Source organism: Danio aesculapii, chromosome 8 (assembly GCF_903798145.1).
Source record: "Danio aesculapii chromosome 8, fDanAes4.1, whole genome shotgun sequence".
NCBI lineage: Eukaryota > Metazoa > Chordata > Actinopteri > Cypriniformes > Danionidae > Danio > Danio aesculapii.
This window is the reverse complement of record NC_079442.1, coordinates 23,904,334-23,924,475: the sequence shown is the minus strand read 5'-3', so window position 1 is coordinate 23,924,475 and position 20,142 is coordinate 23,904,334. Positions and strand designations below refer to the sequence as shown.

General features: G+C 36.5%; 1 protein-coding gene across 1 annotated transcript in view; it reads left to right on the top strand.

Moving 5' to 3' along the window:
• The first annotated feature begins 12,740 nt into the window (after window positions 1–12,740).
• The window catches only part of ptch1 (patched 1), a 103,158-nt gene continuing 95,756 nt past the window's right edge, over window positions 12,741–20,142 (top strand). The window contains exons 1-2 of the mRNA XM_056463453.1: window positions 12,741–13,271; window positions 15,532–15,724. Of these exons, the coding sequence (XP_056319428.1) occupies window positions 13,104–13,271; window positions 15,532–15,724 (361 nt within the window). The 5' untranslated portion in view covers window positions 12,741–13,103. The remainder of the gene's footprint in view (window positions 13,272–15,531; window positions 15,725–20,142) is intronic.

The window sequence follows — 20,142 nt, the reverse complement described above, 5'->3', positions numbered from 1 at the left end:
CATGAGTTCAAACTTAGCTGATGATTGATAAGTAAGAGCGAGTTTGGCATGGTGTATCGGGAAAGAGCCTTGAGCTCCTCAAGCCTGGGGCTCCCTCCTGTTTATCGGATGAGAGGGGAGTCTAAGCTCAGGTAGGTCTCGAGAGCTTCCTCATATTTAGTTAAGAAAGAGGGAAAGGAGAAGGGGAGGATGGGGGATTCTTCAAGAGGAAGATGGCTAAGGTAAGGAAATCCGGCTATTTATACGTATTCAAATTCATCTGATGCAGGACCCGCCATGGTCAATTATAAGCACGTGATCATTTTGAAATTAGTTTAAATATAAACTTCACCTTGTGTAAATAGTGATGTTGTGTGCATGCAAACTATGTGCTTAATCTGTATGAGCCTTCTGTTGTACATAGAACAGTCATGGGAATTTTCCCCCAGGCCTAGTTCTCTGAGAAATAGTCCCCACTTTTTTTTGGTTGCGTTCGCACTAGGAAGTGATGTAAGCCAGCCGACAGTGAAAACTGCATTCAACAAAATCAACAACTGGAGGATGGAGGATGCCATAATTAAAGCTATATGTGTTTTCATTGTGTATCATGTGTTTCAAGAGTTCACACTTAGCTTATGAAGCTTGTTTGGCATTCTGTCCCGGGAGAGAGCCCGGAGCGCATAAGATCCTCGAGCCCGGGGCTCCCTCCCATTTGAAAGGCAAGAGGGGAGTTTGAGCTCAGGTAGATCTCGAGAACTCCCCTGCTGTAGTAGCTAATGAACAGATAGTGATTGCTCTTAAGAGATAACTACTTACTAGAAGCATGTATATGGTGCCAATTCGGATTTGTCAATTAACTTAAGTTGCATGTTTTTGGATGGTGGGAGGAAACCGGGGAACCCAGAGGAAACCCATGTGAGCATGGGGAGAACGTGTAAACTTCACACAGAAAAGTCAGCTGGCTTGGTAAGGACTAGAACCAGTGACATTCTTGCTGTGAGGTAACAGTGCTAACCACTGGGCCACCATGCCACCTATCTAGGAAAGGAGTAGGAGTGGAAGGGGGTACTCTTCAAAATGAAGATGGCTGTTATGTGGAACTGGGTATTTATAGTGGCTTGGGAATCGTCTGATTGGTGAATCATAAATTGAATAATGCGGGACCGGCTGCAAACAATCATAAGCACGTGATCCTCTCAAAATTAGTTTATAAATAAACTTCACTTTGTGAAAATTAGGGTGGAAAGTAAATACACTGTAATTTAGATTTACATTAGTTACTTTACTTTAAACAAGAGAGTAAAACCGCTGCTTTAAATGCATGAGTTGACTTTAAGTTCATTGTAATTGGAACACAAGTTGACTTGACATTTAAAATTATGCACATAGTTCATTTACTTAATAATTTTAGGGTGACAGCTTTTCTCACTTACCGTATGTCAAGTAAAGTCAAGTAGTCACTTTAAAAGCAACAGGTTTACTCTTTTAAATAAAGTCAACTACTTGATTTTTACAGTCTTTATTTAATGACAAACATCAAAAAGCTGAATGAAGGGCTAAATTACATGACAACTTGTAGCGCTACATATCATCGAGGCTGTTTTCTTATAGCCTCAAAGAAGACAGGTAAATGCTCTTAGCATTAGTTTTCTTAATGTTGGTTTGACTTCCGGTTATGGCGTGGTGTTGAGTAGATGCGAAGCTCCGCAATACTGATTTAAATCCACTCCTTTAACTCAACAAACGTTAACAGACTGATTCTATTTTAAACACGGAAACATCTTAACGTTACAAGATGCCACCAAAACCAAGTAAAGCACCACAGAAACAAGGCAAATCGACTGTACCTGAAGAGTACCTAAGACAGATACTAAATCCAAGGAAGCCAGTGGTGAAGAGGGAGCATCAGGTGCTAATGTTGAGGCTATCCACTCACTGAAATCGGACTTTGCTGTGTGACTTGATGGTTTGCTCTCACAACACGGGTAACAGAAACCGAGGATCAAATCGGCACTCAAGAAGATAGCTTTGTGAATGTTTGGCTTGTAACACTAGAATACAGTGCTGGTGTTTTAAATCCACTAAGGGTACATATATAGTTTATATTGTTGCTCTTTTGTATCATTGGCTTCTGTTGTACTCTTTGTTAACGTGTATGCTAAATTGTTGAATGTAACAACATTAGCTCACGTTTTAGACTGCTGGGCTGTGGATAAAATTTGATAATCAATCCCTACCGAATATTGCAGGGAATTTTTTTATATATTTGTGGCTCAAAAGTGAGTGCTTTTCTCAAAACACATGGTGTTATTTTCTATATTGTGTTTTTTTTTTCTGTCAAAATGCACAACCGTTCGACTCTCAAAATTCTAAAGGGACTCGATAATGTAAATACTATAGTTTATTTGCACAGATTTTTTGCTGCATATTGTGTCAAGGTTTTGCCATTTGTCACGAGTATTTATTTTATTTATATTATTAGTATTTATAGTACTATTTATTTTGCCTGTAAACATCTTTTTGACTCTCAAAGTGCCTAAAGTACAATTGACGTGGATTTTATGAATCACCAAGGATAACAATTTTGGCAAAAAAAAAAAAAATCTTCAATGTTTTACTGAAGAAAAAAAGTCACTTACATCTGGATGGCCTGAGGATGAATAAATTAACAGTTCATTTTAATTTTGAGGTGAAGTATTTCTTTATCATGTTCTGTCCTTGTGGACAGTATTTGAGAGGCTGTAGATTGGGGCAAACATTCACAGCTGTGAAGCAAGACATCCACAATATCCAAGGACCTCTCATGAGGTATAGAAATGATATTGTGTAATTAGCTAATAAATGCATGAGCTTTTGTGTGCCTGACCACCAGGGAACGACTCACATCATACTAATGAGAATGGAACAGTTAATTTTTCTTAGTGGAGACTTGGAAAAAACCAGTCTCACGTTCACAGGAGTGTTATGTTTCTGTCAGCTGTGAGGACAGACAGACAGCGCTGGAAGAGAAAGGGTGTATGGTAGATTTCTATGGTGATGAAATAAAAACAAAACACAAAAATCAGTGCATACTTTGGATTTTTATATATATATGGGAAGGGGCAAGCTTAAGACTAAAAAGTTTGATTGCTTATACTGTAGGCTAAGTATGGAGCAAGTTTTGGACATTGGAGAGCCAATCGCTCCACAGAGATTTACAAACATACCACATACACACAAAACAGAATGTCAGAACACTACTTTGAGTTTAAAAATTATTTGTTTTTTTTAACACAAAATTTGTTTTGAATTTTCCCACAAGGCACAATGTTCTAAAGCACACATTTTTTTTGTAAATGAATCAATCAAAATGAATAGTGCCTCTTGCACAATCAAATAAATCATAGTCGTGTTGCATAGATGACAAATCAGTACATACTACACTGTAATTTTATACATTCGAGGAAACCAAGTGCAACAATGTCAGAATGTCAGAATAAGTTGGAAAAACTAATCCTAATGAGTACTGTAAACTTAATCCATTTGAGTAAACAAAGCAATTTGAGCACAGTAAAACCCAATAAATAAAGAGAACTCAAACCAACTGAGTACTGTAAAACCCAATAAGTTAAGGCAACTCAAACCGTTTGAGGAAAGTGAATTTAAGTTGAAGTAATGAGGTATTTTATTAACTAATTACCTTCAACGCTGAGTTCAAAACTCTTTTCAATGAGTAGAATTAACTTTCAGTCAATTTTGAGGTAACTACACTCATTTCATTTGATAAAGCTGACTGTTGGGTTTTACAGTGTAGAAAAAAACCTGAATTTTCAAAATAACTCAAATATTCTGTTAAGCAATGTGTTAACCAGTCGAAGTTACTCTGGTTTACAGAGCAAACAAAAGTGCAAGCATATTTCACATGCTTTAAACTGAACACAAATACTATTGAAGATTTCATTAACAGTTTGAATTTTTATATGACCTGATTAGTTTTAGACCTGGGTTTTGTTTCATATTTCTTGATTTTATCCGATTCTAATTCACAAGTGCTCTTGTTGATTCTTTTCAATTTGATACTTGATTCTTGGTGGGATTCAGTAAATACAGATTCAATACAAAAATATTATGGATATTTAAAAAAAACAATTGAAAATCAGTTTACAAATGGTGAATTAAAAAAAAGCCACAAAGTCTTAAAACAGCTTTTCATAATTGTCAGAATCACAAATAAAGAGAACTAATCAATTTATTGCTTTGTAATCATCATTATCGAATTGACCAGATTGAAAATATTGAAACTCACTTACAAATGTTTGTTTTTAGGTTGACAAAACACTTGACATGTAAATGAATAAGTGCCAGTCCAATTTTCAGCAACAATCAAGTCAAGTCAAGTCAAGTCAAGTCAAGTCAAGTCAAGTCAAGTCAAGTCAAGTCAAGTGAATTAATGAGTCCAGTTAATTTACAATATAGTTTCAAATTCTTCCATCTATTATGCATTTCAGTGAAACAAACTATTTATTCACCTTTTATTTTGAGACCTCTCCTTGCCTGTAAAGTCTCCTCTTATTGGTAACCAGACATTAATTGTACTTTCATTGTATACGATTTCATTGTTTGAAACCCAGCCATGATTGGGGGTTGAGCAAACGCAAATGGACAAATGAGATTGTACAAGTTCATACTAATTAGCCACTAAATTAAAAAGCTATTAATTATCATTAAACTGTGTTGGTGGCAATGACGTAGTTGCTTACGGCAACCTGAGTTTGATTCCTGCCTTGAGGTCCAATGCCAATTCTTCCCCTCTCTCTGCTCCCCACACTTTCCTATCTAACCTCTCTACTGTCCTATCTATAAAAAAGGTAAAAACCCTGGAAAAATAATTATATATTTAAAAATATCATTAAATTGTGTTGGTTCATCAGGTTATATTGTTAAATGATGCTTCAAGGCAAATTTGCACAGGGCTGCAAATTGTTCTAAAATGACAAAAACTATCTTTTTTTTAATGGTGAGAGAAAAGCAGATGTATGGGTGTGTGCTTTTTTCGCGAAATAAATGGGAGCACAGAAGAAAATTTCCATACTTAGTTTTATTTACAAAATATAGTTCTAGCCCTTAATTCTGATTGGTTGCCATGATGTTGTAAAACACTCTACAAATATACACCTGTGATTGTTGCTTGGAAACCATTATGTTATTAGTACTGAGCCAAAGGCTATGTCCAATATTGCATACTAGGTACTACATGTGAATTTGAACATACTTCCCAAATGTTAGAAAAGTTTGTTCTATATAATATAAATGCCAGTAGCATGAATATAATTCTGACGTACTACATCTGCCATTTATCATTTTCACATTGTCTACCCTATGTCAGTTGCAATGCTTCACTCCCAATTCTCTTGTTTGGTCTCATGGCATAGTAAAGTGTTCATTAGTTGTGGACTTCAGAATCTAGTCATCCGGGTGTTTCTCACCTACTGCTTTTCAAATAAAAATGTAGATAAACTACTCGGCTAACATACTGTTTTTCAGCCACAGCGTAAGAGAATGTTCTGTTTGCTTTGTTTTATTTGGTGAAACGAAATTGTATATGGAATAACCAATTTTATAAAAGCAATAAACCCAGCAAAAGCTGAGGTTTACAGTAAATTTAAAACAGCTGAAGAAGTTTGAGGTATGATGCAAAGCGGAGCTCTTTAGCTGTTATTAATTTAGTGTAAACCATGGCTTCTTGAGGCTTATTGGTTTACTGAACTCCATCAATTGAGATGTGTTACATCAAAGTCCCTTTAATTCTATAGTCTTTGATTACATACACTCACCGGCCACTTTATTAGATACACCTTATTAGTACCGGGTTGGACCCCCCCTTTGCCTTCGGAACTGCCTTAATCCTTCGTGGCATAGATTCAACAAGGTACTGGAAATATTCCTTAGAGATTTTGGTCCAAATTGACATGATAGCATGAGGAAGTTGCTGCAGATTTGTCAGCTGATGTGAATCTCCCATTCCACCACATCCCAATGGTGCTCTATTGGATTGAGATCTTGTGACTGTGGAGGCCATTTGAGTACAGTGAACTCAATGTCATGTTCAAGAAACTAGTCTGAGATGATTCGCTAATGTAGCCATCAGAAGATGGGTACAATGTGGTCACAAAGGAATGGACATGGTCAGCAGCAATACTCAGGCAGGCTGTGGTGTTGACACAATGCTGTTGACAGGATGGATTCATGCTTTCATGTAGTTGATGCCAAATTCTGATTCTGACCCTACCATCCAAATGTCGCAGCATAAATTGACACTCATCAGACCAGGCAGTGGTTTTCCAGTCTTCTATTGTCCAATTTTGGTGAGTCAATGTGAATTGTAGCCTCAGTTTCCTGTTCTTAGCTGACAGGAGTAGCACCCGATGTGGTGTTCTGCTGTTGTAGCCCATCCGCCTCAAGGTTGGATGTGTTGTGCGTTCAGAGATGCTCTTCTACAGACCTCAGTTATTTGAGTTACCTTTGCCTTTCTGTCAGCTCAAACCAGTCTGGCCATTCTCCTCTGACCTCAGGCATCAACAAGGCATTTGTGCACACAGAACTGCCGCCCACTGGATCTTTTCTCTTTTTTGGACCATTCTCTGTAAACCCTAGTGGTGGTTGTGCATGAAAATCCCAATAGATCTGAAATACTCAGACCAGCCTGTCTAGCACCAACAACCATGCCACGTTCAAAGTCACTTAAATCAGCTTTCTTCCTCATTCTGATGCTCAGTTTGAACTGCAGCAGATCGTCTTAATTGTGTCTACATGCCTAAATGTATTAAGTAGCTGCCATGTGGTTGGCTGATTAGAACCTTGCGTTAATGAGCAGTTGGACAGGTGTACCTAATAAAGTGCCCGATGAGTGTATATTCAATTACTGTTACTATTATTTCAGTGTAAGGAGGCCATTGATTTATTTAAAAAAGTTAATGTATAAATTTTTCATCATCTTCAATATTTTGTGGTAATCCCATTTTATTTCTGGGAGTATTTAATATATCTGCTGTAAACTCAAGACTGTGGAGTATTGTGAATAAGTCACGTCTGAAAGTGTTTCCAGTCTCTCTGCTTTACATCGAACACCCTTCAGCCATGACTTCACAATATAGCACAGCCACTCATACCTTACTTCTTAATTTAACATTTGTTAGTAATTTCACCACCTCTACCAAAAAACAAAAACAAATGCAGCATAAAACATTTCCACCGTTGAAAACATCCAGCCTCCACACAAAGGTAAATAGGCAGTTTTATGAAGTGCTCTCCTTTCTCTGGTGTCACACTGATTATACAAGAGCCACACAATCGCAGAGGAAATTGGAGAGTGTAAACACTGGCAGAGAAGTGCTCAGAGCTGTCAAACACATCTGTGTGATTGAGCACAACCTTGTGCTGTAGAGTAAACATGGCAAAAGTCATGGGTACATCACTGCTAGTGGGAGCCATGAAAAACTATGGCAAACTGTGGGACTGTCGGGAGAGATTGAGTGAAACATAGCACTCAGGACAGATCGTATAGCTCAGAGAATCCAGAGGAGGAAGTTAATGAGTAATGGTCTCATTTTTTTTCCTTTCTGGAGGAAAATAATATGGCTGTAATAATTTCCTGATGGTAGGGTGGGATAGGAAATGGATTCTTCATAACGATGTATCTCATTTTCATACTAATGGCAAGGCTTTCCTCCCATAGTCTCCTTAACTGATGACATTACCCGTCCTAATCATCGTTTAGTGTTTATAGCATTATATATATATTATTTTGTGTTGAATAATGTGCTTTTTGTTGATAATACATTCAGTAATGCGGATGGAAAATAATCTTGATGAACTGCAGAGAAGAAATATGTTTCATTCTCACAAGTTACAAACTATTTTCGGATGCATAGTATAAAAACCCATGTACCTAGAGTTCGATGAAGCTTGTTGAAAAAATAGGGGGCAGCAAGACAAGGAATTCCCATGTTTTGGCACAGATCTGTTTAAAACTGTAACCCACCTGTGCACTATAAAAGACAACCCTCATTAATTGCATTTTTCCTTTGCCCTGTAGCCAGGAGTCAGTGCTCTCAGGATGGCCAATATCCAAACTGCCCAGCTGGGACTGCGAAAGGGAAGTCAATACAAGAAAAGTGCGCAGTTACTTACAAGTCTTGTCTACAGTTTGGCATTGGGCATGAATAAATCATTGAATTTTATTTTGTGAAATGTATTTTTGCTGTTTTGTTGCTTAAACAGAACGACCCTGGCGAGAAGGTGGGTTTGATGTGAATGAAATGAGAGAATTAAATATTTAATGCAATTTAAATAATTTTGTCTGCCAAGTACGTTTTTACTGTGCTCATCATATATGAGTACACCCCATTTTCAGTGAATATTTTCTCAGTGAATATGGGTAATATATATTGGTGCATTTGAACAAAACAGATTTATTAAACAGATATATTTATTAAAATAACATTTTAGTCACAGAACATCTTTTGAAATGGAAAGATAATACATTTAAATTCATGCAAATATTGCTAAAAATATATATAAAAAATACAAACTACAACATTTCAACAAAATTTTATGTATTTTTTGCTTCTCTTGATTTTTGCTATTTTTGAAAATGTTATTTATAATTTTTTCCTAACATATAAATGTGGGCTACTAATTCTTCAACCATTATTGGAAGTTATTTTGTTAGATCAGCTCCAGATTTGGCTTTAGTACTGATTAATCGAATGTATATGCACAAATATAATATTGTAAAGTATAGAGCATTTTAAGCTGAACATTGTAGCTGTAATTTTAGAAATTGCACTACTTTGTATTAATGCACATATACAGACCTGTACATTTCTTTTTCTAGAATTAAAACAATAAAAAATGTCATAGAGCTTTAAATGTTACTCTTTTCTATCTGTCCTATGTATTTTGTTTCTGTATATCACATTTTTCATGATTTACAATTCATATGTTGGCAATATTGATTGTCATTTTTAATCATACACTTTTCCACAATGCTTCAAGTTTTTAATCATTAAAAAATAATGACAAAATTTAGCGTGATAACTTATTATTTTCTATATTTGAATAAGTGCAGGTCAGAATGTTTTTTATTTCTTCTTATTTTTGACAAATACAGTTGAAGTCAGAATTATTAGCCCCCTGAAATATTAGCCCCCTGTTTATTTGTATTCCCAATTTCTGTTTAACGGAGAGAAGATTTCTTCTACACATATAGTTTTAAACATAATAGTTTTAATAACTGATTTTTTTATCTTGCCATTATGACAGTAGGCTGCATGGTTGCGCAGCGGGTAGCACGTTCGCCTCACAGCAAAAAGGTTGCTGGTTTGAGCCTCTGTTGGGTCAGTTGGCGTTTCTGTGTGAAGTTTGCACGTTCTCCCCGTGTTCGTGTGGGTTTGCTCTGGGTGCTCCGGTTTCCCCCACAAGTCCAAAGACGTGGTACAGGTGAATTGGGTAGACTAAATTGTCCGTAGTGTGTGTGTGAATGAGTGTGTATGGATGTTTCCCTGTGAGAGGTTGCAGCTGGAAGGCCATCCACTGCGTAAAACACATGCTGGATAAGTTGGCGGTTCATTCCGCTGTGGCGACCCCTGATTAATAAAAGGACTAAGCCAAAAAGAAAATGAATGAATGATGACAGTACATAATATTTTACTAGATATTTTTTAAGATGCTACTAAGTGACATTTAAAGGCTTAACTAGGTTAATTAGGTTAACTAGGCAGGTTAGGGTAATTAGGTAAGTTATTGTATAATGATGGTTTGTTCTGTAGACTATCGACAAAATATATAGCTTAAAGGGGCTAATAATTTTGACCTTAAAATGTTTTTTTTTTTTAACTGCTTTTATTGTGGCTGAAATAAAACAAATAAGACTTTCTCCAGAAGAACAAATATTATCAGACATACTGTTAAAATGTCCTTGCTCTGTTAAATATCATTTGGGAAATATTTAAAAAAGAAAAAAAAATCAAATGGGGGCAAATAATTCTGACTACAACTGTATATAATCACAAAATTTAAGTCATCCACAAAGCTTATACGATCTAGGTGGCGCGTGAGTCTATGAAAGTAAAAGTAAATTGGGTGAACTTTACTTAACCAATTAGAAAAGCCTTTAAAATGTTTTTTAATCTTAAAAATTAATATAAATACTTTAAAATACCACTGAATCACAACTAACAATTACACTGTTTACATATGTATGTATAAGTTCTTGCACAAACACTGTATCATGTTCTAAATGTCCAATGTGCAAACTAAAAGCAAGAACAAAAAAAAATTAAATAAATCAAGAAGTGTCTAAGAAAACAAATAATAACAATAAGAAAGATACATTATATGTGAAATAGTATGACTTCAAAATACGCTGCTAACGATTTTTGTCGGTTAGGCAGTATTTAACTGTAATATAACTGTAATAAAACTGTATTTTACTGTAGGACAGTTATACAGTATGTTACTATATTTTAAAGTTGCATTGCAGTTGCATGAAAATTACTGTATACTTTACAGTAATACTATAAATACATTACAACAAGATAAATGGTGCTGTAAGTGTAAATACAGTATTTTTGTGGTAATTGATTTACTGTAAGTTTTGGTGAACAGTAAGTTACTGTAAATTCTACAGGAAATTGTTAACAGTGTACATGTGCACTACTTATTAATGATTACTGAATTCGCACCAAACAAACATTTTATATGAGTCTTAGATGAAGTAATGAGTCTATTGATCAGGTAGTACTTCCGTAATAACATGTTATAGTAAATTGTGATGAAAATGTATGAATCTTAATTAACACATTGGTCAAAGCTGCTTCAACTTCCAGGTGTCTGCTATAATTCATCATTTGTAAAGGTATCGTAACGTGTATTATGACTACCTTCTGAGGCACATGACTAACAAATAATTAAATATGTCCTTAACAAGTATAGTAATAGAGTAATGATACCTTTGCATTATAATAATATATGAAGAGTTAAGATGCAGGCTGCGCAGTGGCACAGTGGGTAGCTTTGACGTCTTACAGAAAGAAGGTCGGTGGTTCAAGCCTCAGCTGGGTCAGTTTCTGCATTGAGTTTGCATGTTTTCCCTGTGTTTGTGTGGGTTTGTTCCGGGTGCCCCGGTTTCCCCCACAGTCCAAAGACATGCGGTACAGGTGAATTGGGTAAGCTAAATTGTCCGTAGTGTATGTGTGAATGAGAGTGTATGGTTGTTTCCCAGTGATGCGTTGCAGCTGGAAGGGCATGCCCTGCGTAAAACATAAGCTAGATAAGTTGGCGTTTCGTTCCGCTGTGGCAACCCCTGGTTAATAAAGGGACTAAGCCAGAAAGAAAATGAAAGAATGAGTTTAGATGCAATTGCCTCCAAATGCCATGTTTTTTTTTCTAAAATTATCATTTGTTTCTACGGCTCCTGTGTGTTGATTCAGTTATTTCATTTTATGGCAGTGAATGGGTTGTTTTCATTGCCTTTAAAGTCAAATAACTGAACATGAACCTAGGAGCTTGAGAAAAATATTAATTTTAGAAGAAAATTTTAGATAGCATCTGAACTCTTCATATATATAATTAAATATAAAGTTCATAATTAATTAAAGCAGACAATTTAAAGTTGAAATGCATGGATGGAATTCATTGTGGTAATTAACAAATTATTTTATGCTATTAGTTAATCCTGTGTATAATTAAGGAATTTAACTACAAATTATGGCAGATTTTACTAACAACAATTTATCGAAAAATATAATATAGTATGTTCATCTGTTGCTGATGCAGTATTAATAAATGGTTTATTCCTCCCAAGTCATACTTAACTCAACATAATTATTTGTGCAATAAGCATGAATTAATACATGTTTGTGCCACTGTTGTATTTAAAGAATAATTTTAATAGTGTCCCGATTCTTCCTATGTCAGTATGTTAACATTAGAAATTGTCCCTTTTCTGACTTTTTTCATCTTTATTAACATTAGTTCATGAAAATAAAGTTGTTTATGGTTCATTGCACACAGTGCAGTAACTAATGAATTTGGAAGTTAATAGTACATAAGTAAATGTTGAACTAGGATAATATGCAGGACATGTATTGTTCATTATTAGTTCATGTTAGTAAATACATTAATTAATAAAGCCTATGTGTATATAAAATAAATATGTGTAAACATGTAGAAATTATTTATAAAAATGTTGAAAAATTGAATATATAAATATTAATTAAATAAAATAACTTTAATGTATAAGAAAAGCCAGAGAAAGAATTTAGAATAACAAATAATAAGAAAGAAAGAAAGAAAGAAAGAAAGAAAGAAAGAAAGAAAGAAAGAAAGAAAGAAAGAAAGAAAGAAAGCGCTGTGTCTGCCCTGTCTCCAGAAGTAAACTCTCCTCTTCTTTGCTCTCTCCGTTTCCTCCGCGCACTCGGAGTCGGACTGCGCTCTTGCTCTTGTTGGCCCGCGCACCTCATTCGGACCCTGCAGAAAGTGGGCTTTGCTTCTTTAAGACTCCCCTGAAGTTTGAGATGCACACACGAGGGCTCGCGGCTTGGGTGGTCTCTCTACTTTGGTGAGCTGTTGCTAAGCAGCTAATAATAGTCGTGTTTGCTGAGTAATTTTTGCCCTTCTGGAACCAATCAGAGCGCAGGAACCCCGGCCATCTGACAGCCCCGGGGGCGGGCTCTCGAGCGCTTTGGCCACGCCCCTCCTCCTCTGTCTCCGAATGGAGAGTGATCTTTTTTCACATCTATTGAATCTCTCAGAGATCGCCTTGTCGCGCGGCCTGAGGAGGGACCACATAGATCACAGAAATGCTTCAGCCACCGAGGGATCGAAGTTTGCAGAGCATCCACTGATCGCGCGAACTTTCCAGCGGACGCCGTGAAAGTGGGCAATTGTTGGAGACCTCCAGATTCGCGAAATGTTGCAATGGAAGGCGCAGACTCTGACTCGCCGTCTCAAACAGGAGTATGAAGTGCTTCGCGGATCTGGGATCAACGAGAGACAAACTTGGTTTTCTTTGGATATCACTAAACGCTCGCGGGGAAATACACTAGCGCGGATACCGAGACGCTCGGCGCAGACCTTGCAACATGGCCTCGGCTGTTAATGTCTCCTCCGAGCAAGAAAACAGAGACCCCGATCGGCCGAGGTTAACGCGGAGAAATAGGGGCAACTATCGGACCGCCGCGGCGGATTTGGAGTATTTGCAGCGGCCGAGCTATTGCGATGCCGCCTTTGCGCTGGAGCAGATATCAGAGGTGCTTTTATGCTTGCCCTGTTGGATTTTGTTGGGAATGCTCTGACAAAGTGCTCAACTTTAGTGAAGTCGCTAGGTAACGGGATAGCCACGGGATCCCGATGCGGGATCAACCTGTAGCCGCTGCGTTTGCTCTCCGACCAACCTAACCCAGGCTAGGCTATCTGTCAGAAGCGAAGCTGAGCTTTGAAAGTGAAGCGGAGGCTCTCTTTAGATTTGTTAGTCAAGTTGGCCCCAACCGATTGATTGAAGCCCCCCTCAGATGAGATCTACACGGGGAGTAGTTTTCGTCCCGCACGATCCATGTGGCTGCCCTCTTCCGTTCACAAATATTGTCGTAACTCCCTCTGTGATGGCTGCAGCACTTCCCAAATCGCATCACACCGCGTCCCTTCTGCTATGCGACCCACGTGCATCTGCGGCTTTGGATATTGTAACCTGTTTCTGTGCTACAGTGTCCAAAGGATGCAGTCTGCCACATTGTAACCATATTCAGTTTAATGTCTGATAGTTTGTGCGTGGGACTACATCTCATTTCAATTATACTACACGGCGAGAGAATAGGAGTAGTAGTATGGCAAGCTGTTTTTACATTCATGTATTACAACTTGGCATTAGTTGTTTTTTTTGTGTCCAATTTCATTAGCAAAAATAACATAAAGATCCTTTTTACTCCTGGTGTGCAGCTATTTTAATACAATAACTAGGGGAACATTTTAAATTCAAGTGTCTGAATGGTAGCAAGCACTTTTAACCGCTTCTAGAGGTTGTTAAAAACACATTCAGTCAGGTTGTTTTACCTGGTTGAATTTGTTTGAACAGCCACAAAACATAACCTGCTCTTTGCCAATTGGCCTAATGTTTAAACACTGTTTGATGTGTTTCTGACATACACTAGCCAGACGGGATTTAAACTTTGCCTTATGAAATCATAAGTTTGGGTCGAAGGCAAAAAAAGCACAATGGTTTCAATAGCGCACAGTGCAGATTTGCAGCTATGAGGGCAGAAAGGAAAGCTGCTGCTGTGTATCATTTTTGGTAGCCTCCCTATGCTAAATTGTTCAGTGTTATTTTGAAATATTAGATTGAAAGATCAGAAAAAGTCCATACATGCGCTCACCTAAATACCCACATAAATCAGAAAAGCGTTAACAGATTAAAACACCAGGTGTAAAACGGAATGTATCATCCTGGTCTACTTGTTATCCATTTGATCAAAACTCATCTAATTGATGGGCAGGTTAAACATGGTCTGTGGCTTAAAAAGTAATTTGGCCATATAGCAGCTACCACAGAGTTTTGATTCATATTAGGCTTAAATACACTTTGTTACGACCTTTATTAAAGAAAAAAATATTAAGACTAGTCAAAGTAGTTCATTTAGTTTGCCACAGTTCTTATTTCTTTGCTAAGTCATGATCTAAATTTTGACAAATAAATATTACATTGTTATCAGTGGCTCAATATGAACTATGAGTTTCCATATAGTAAACACAGCAGCTTTTCTAGCAGACATTTATAAGACAACTTAATATTTGTGTTTTTAAATACACGGTTATACTAGTTACAGGCATGACTACAATATATTTTGGCTAAAATCTTACTGATAAATGAATCTGATTGTACTCTAGTGTCTAATAAATCTGATGTATCATGTGTAATTAATACAAGTACAAATGGAATAAGTAGATATTTGCGGCTAATGAATAGTTGCAGATAAAACTGATACTTGTCTGGAGTTGGACTGATGTCTGAGTAACGTGGGAGAACATTGACACTGGCTATAACAGGGTAGTTACATGTTACTATTGCTATAGTGACCCCACATTATTATATTAAATACTTATTACAAGGGAACTGTCACAGAGAAAGACACCAGTCAGTCACTATTAGATTATTTACTAGTAATTACAAAGTACTTGTTATGTAAATTAAGGAATAGATGTTTAAATGGCTTGCCATATGATAGTGCACGAATGTTTCAGGGCTACTTTTAAAATCTTATGAGTGGAATTGCAATTACATAACCCATAAAATCTAGTTGTTTTATAAATACAATTACTTTAAAAGGAAGACAGTAGGATATTCCTCAAAATGCTGTTATTAAAGCCCCCCAAATGCTATTTTAACCACCAATTATGCATTTTAGTAAAAAAAAAAAACAACAACAAACAAACCTATGAACATTTAATAATGCCATTTAGTTAAATCGTATTAAAAAGTTGATGAGAGTTTAATATTTGCTCTCTCTTGTCTTGTAGGGGAATGCGACTGGGAGGAAAGCGCCGCTGTGGTTGAGAGCAAAGTTTCAAAGACTTTTGTTTAAACTTGGCTGTTACATACAAAAGAACTGCGGAAAGTTTTTAGTTGTGGGCCTTTTAATATTCGGAGCTTTTGCTGTTGGCTTAAGGGCAGCTAATCTGGAGACGGACGTGGAGAAACTCTGGGTAGAAGGTAAGAAGCTGTTTTCCTCAGTCTTTCTAATGCGTTTTGCCCTCAAGTGTACTCTAAAGGCAGACCTGAAGCTGCGAGTGGGGGGTCTGTCATGTAAGATGAAGGAATTGTTTATTGTATAGAATCCTGGCAGAAATCCAGGTTAAACTTGAAAAGACCGTTTTTCGCTTCGAATTAGAGTCGCGCGCACAAATGCCGTGTGTTTGTAGGACATTATAGCGCGCGCGCGCCCTCCGATTGTTCCCAAGTTCGATACATCAATGGATTTCTGATTTAGACAGCAATGTGAGTGTTTTTAACACGAATAGCCGCCATTTTGTGTGTGTGTGCGATTTGTGTGTGTGTGTGTGTGTCTGCCTCCAGCAGTTGAATCTGATCCGCGCTGCTCACAGAGCCTGTGTGTGGTCCTGTTTTGGACAGCGTTCAACTTTCCAAAAAGATTTGTCTCCGAGTTTCAGCAGGAACCGAGCGAACTACAGGCAGAAACGTGCACTCAGACCCGACACAGTCTGCAGCTTATATGGGGCTTGAAGAAACTTTGACAGAAAGTTGGTTTATTTAATGAATAAGTCAATTGTGAGTTGTTGGGGTCAGTAGTGTGGGTGGTGATTTTTTTGAAGGGGGGAGGGGCGAATACTCCTTTCTGCTTTGATCTGCATTCCTGCAGTTTAAAGATCCTTTGATATGAACAGAGATGATATGAGGGCTTTCTTTATTATTGATTGTACTGTCATTATTTTAATATCAAGTTATTTTAATTGGTTGAGTTGGCTTTGGTTTTTGGACTTTAAATACACGGCATGTTATGTTTATCCAGGACTGGTATTAAAGTCAATGAAATGTGCCTTTAAACCAATAAACTGTAAACATGAAACACTGTTTACGAACATGAAGCACTAGTACCAAGATATGTTTATAATAACATGCTTTACATTTTAAAACATTTTAAACATTGTATGTGTGTGATTTCAGCTTTATGCATGTGACATTTGCAGTAAAACTTAAAATGTAGATTCACAAAGAAAGTTTATGTTAACATTATATTGAAAGTTCTGTTTGTATTTTCCAAAACAACTAACCACAGAGTTATTAGATCAGAAAAATATCAATCTGTAAACATTTTTTATAATTTAAATGAAGAAAATAAACATGCGTTATGGATGTGACCAAAAAAGTCTGCGTGTTTACAGTATGCAACATACGTTGTAGTAATTCTGTGAATTTAAATGCACAACCCACAAAAATATTGTTAATCAAAAGGATAAGAGTTGGCTCACTATAGAACAAAAATCATTGATTTTTTTTATTTTACATTTTTGCATTTATGAGGAAAAAGCTTGGTTATGGATGTGACATCTCTCAGTTATGGATGTGACAGATGTGAAATTGGCACTTGTGTGACTTTGGTAAATTAAATATAATTGTTTGAGACATTGACAGAGACATTTTTGAATATTTTTACAGTACCGTAAAATACAAGCCTACACAAAAAAAAAACGTATAAATGGTTTCGCTAATTTGGTGAAAACTATATCTTTTTTATTTTTGCTCATATAGTTGTAGATAAAGTTATTTCAAATAGAAATAATACTGATTTAGTTTATGTACAACATTTTGACAAATGAGTTCTATTTGCAGTCCAGTAAAGATTATGACAGGAGACCATTGTCATAATATTTGACAGATCATAATATTCACATGTGAATTTTTGCTAGTATTTCTCATTCAGCCCCCATGAAAGTCTGATAACGTGTCTTCCAAAATTCAAACACAACACATTGTCCTTCAATGTCAGTATTGCTTTTTTCCCCATTTTTGTTAATAAGATAAACAAATACTTTCAATTGTTGTGATTGAAAGTCATTCCACTTTATATAGATTTCTGAACTATTCTGAAATTCAAGCATTGGTTATGTGCTGTCTAAAATGAATATAAACTTGTCTTAAACATGGCACTTTTTTAATATATTACAAAAAAAAAATCATTTTCTTTTCAGATTTGGAATACATATCATCAGTAGTCTAGAGAATAAAACAAAAAGGTTTACTCAAACACCAAAAACTGTAAACATGAAACATTGTTTACAAACAAAGCACTAGTACCAAGATATATATGTTTATAATAACATACTTTGCATTTTAAAAGATTCTAAACATTGTATGTAGAAGTTATTTCAAATATAAATTATAGTGATGTAGTTCATTTACAGCATTTTGACTAATTAGTTCTATTTGCAGAGCGGTACAGATCACGACAGCAGGCCATCGTCACAATAATTGACAGATCATAGTAAGATAAGTTCTGACGTGAATTTTTGCTAGTCTTTCTCAATCAGTCCCCAATGAAAGTTATAACATTTCTTCCCAAATTTAAACACAACACATTGTCCTTTAATGCTAATATTACTTCTCCCCCTTTTTTGTTAATAAGAATAACAATTGCTTTTAGTTGTTGTGATTGAAAGTCAAGGTTATTCCACTATATATAGATTTCTGAACTATTCTGAAGTTAAAACATTAATATTATTCTGTCTAAAATGAATATTAATACATCTGAAAACATGACACTTTTTAAATGTAATACAAAAAAATGCTCAAAATAAGTTTTTGTTTCAGATTTAGAATAAATATCATCAGTAGTCTAGGGAATAAAGCAAAAAGGTTTACTCAAACATCAAAAATACTATTAATCATAGCTTCTTTTTTTGAAATTGTTAATATTATTGTTATTTTATGTTTCTGCCTTTTAAATGATTGTTAATCAACTTTATTATACTCGAATTTTCATCTAGTTCAACGTAAATGAGGCAGGTTGTAGGTCAGATCCCTCTGGTGCAGCTTTCATGGATACTCAAGTCCACTATTGGAGTGTCAGTAATAATTTCAGCATAACTGTACAGCCAATTGAGTGTGAACCTTAAAACAAACACCTTGCTAATCCAGAGCTGTATCCTCTCTGCTCTTATTTTTATTTTATTTTTTACCGTTGTTGCTTACTTCCACTTTTCCTTTCCAAGAAGTGCAGGAGGTTTGCAGATGAAGTATGACAGTCGGTTGCCGGACACACACTCGCTCACACCTCAGTCGTTCCCATGTCGAAGCACATGACAGCTTCCAGATGCAGTAACATTGAGATCTGTTTGTTTAGATTAAACTCCACAGCTGAGGGATAGATTAGTTCAGGTTGGCCAGGTTCTGCGCTGGGAGATGTCGGCCCAGCGTCCATTAGGATGCATGTTTATGTTTCGTTTGGAACAGTCTTTTGCTAGCGACCTCCGAATGACCCTTCGTCGAAGCTGTCTCTCTTACTCTCCCTTAAGTTCAGCTTGAATGGGATTTCAGTGTGATCTCATGTTGGCTTTCATCACTTGCCATTGAGGGCTGTTACGCTCCAACCATTATAATTTGTTTGGTTGCTCTACAGATTTTCAGCGTTATATGATTGATGTATTTAATGTTGTCATAGCTTTTCGAGTCACTGGCCGTATCCTCTCACTGATCTGATATGAATGCGGCTTTGATGTTTTGGACGCTAATTTGGACCTCAAGCAGACGTCTTTGGATATAAATTTCCTGCAGAAAGAGAAAAGAGCTATAAATAAATATGCTGCTATCATTTTTGCAATTTTTATTTGGTTTAAATAGCAGATGAAACGAGTAGGCATCTAAAATGCTCTTCAAAATCACAGACTCCAAGTTTTTAACGAAAATACCAGCGCCGCCTGAATTTAATTAAAACAGCTTCACGTAAACATTCGCTTTCCTGTATGCCTTCCCCTCCTGGCCGCTTTTGAGAAGGACCACTCTCGCAGTGAAATCATTGAGATATCAGCGTTTGGGTTGTCCCATTCTCTTGTGCTGGGGGGGTGGGAGGGGTAGCATGAGGCTTGAGGCCACAAGGCTGTGTCCCTTAGGACCTGAGGTCATAGAGTGGAGACTTCGCTATTTAAAAGCTCATCTGATACTGGCTACATGACCCGGGTGCAGAGTGAGGGGTTCCAGCTAACGCCAGTGATGATGAGAGAAGGTTTACTATGAGAGAAGGTTTACTAGCCTTCCTGTGGAAGATGAGCTCGATCAATTGAAAGGCATTTAATAATTCATTTAAACCAGCAAGAAATTTTTGTACACCCAGCAGGGGGCAGTGTGATTTTATTAGATGAGTGATTAATGTACTGTAAATCTGAGTATTAAGGAAGACATGTAATTTAGGATTGTTTCACTTGTCTTTACATTGAATATCTGAGTATAATTTTTTTTTTTACGATTAGAGCATTTTATTTATACTCTGTTTCTATTTTTCTCATTAAAGTGTGAATTGTGTGCTGGAAATGCCTTTACATTCAACAGGCGTAGACATATTGACAACCTCTCTCTGGTTTCCCAGTGAAAACATGTGGACGATTAAGAGCTTCCAG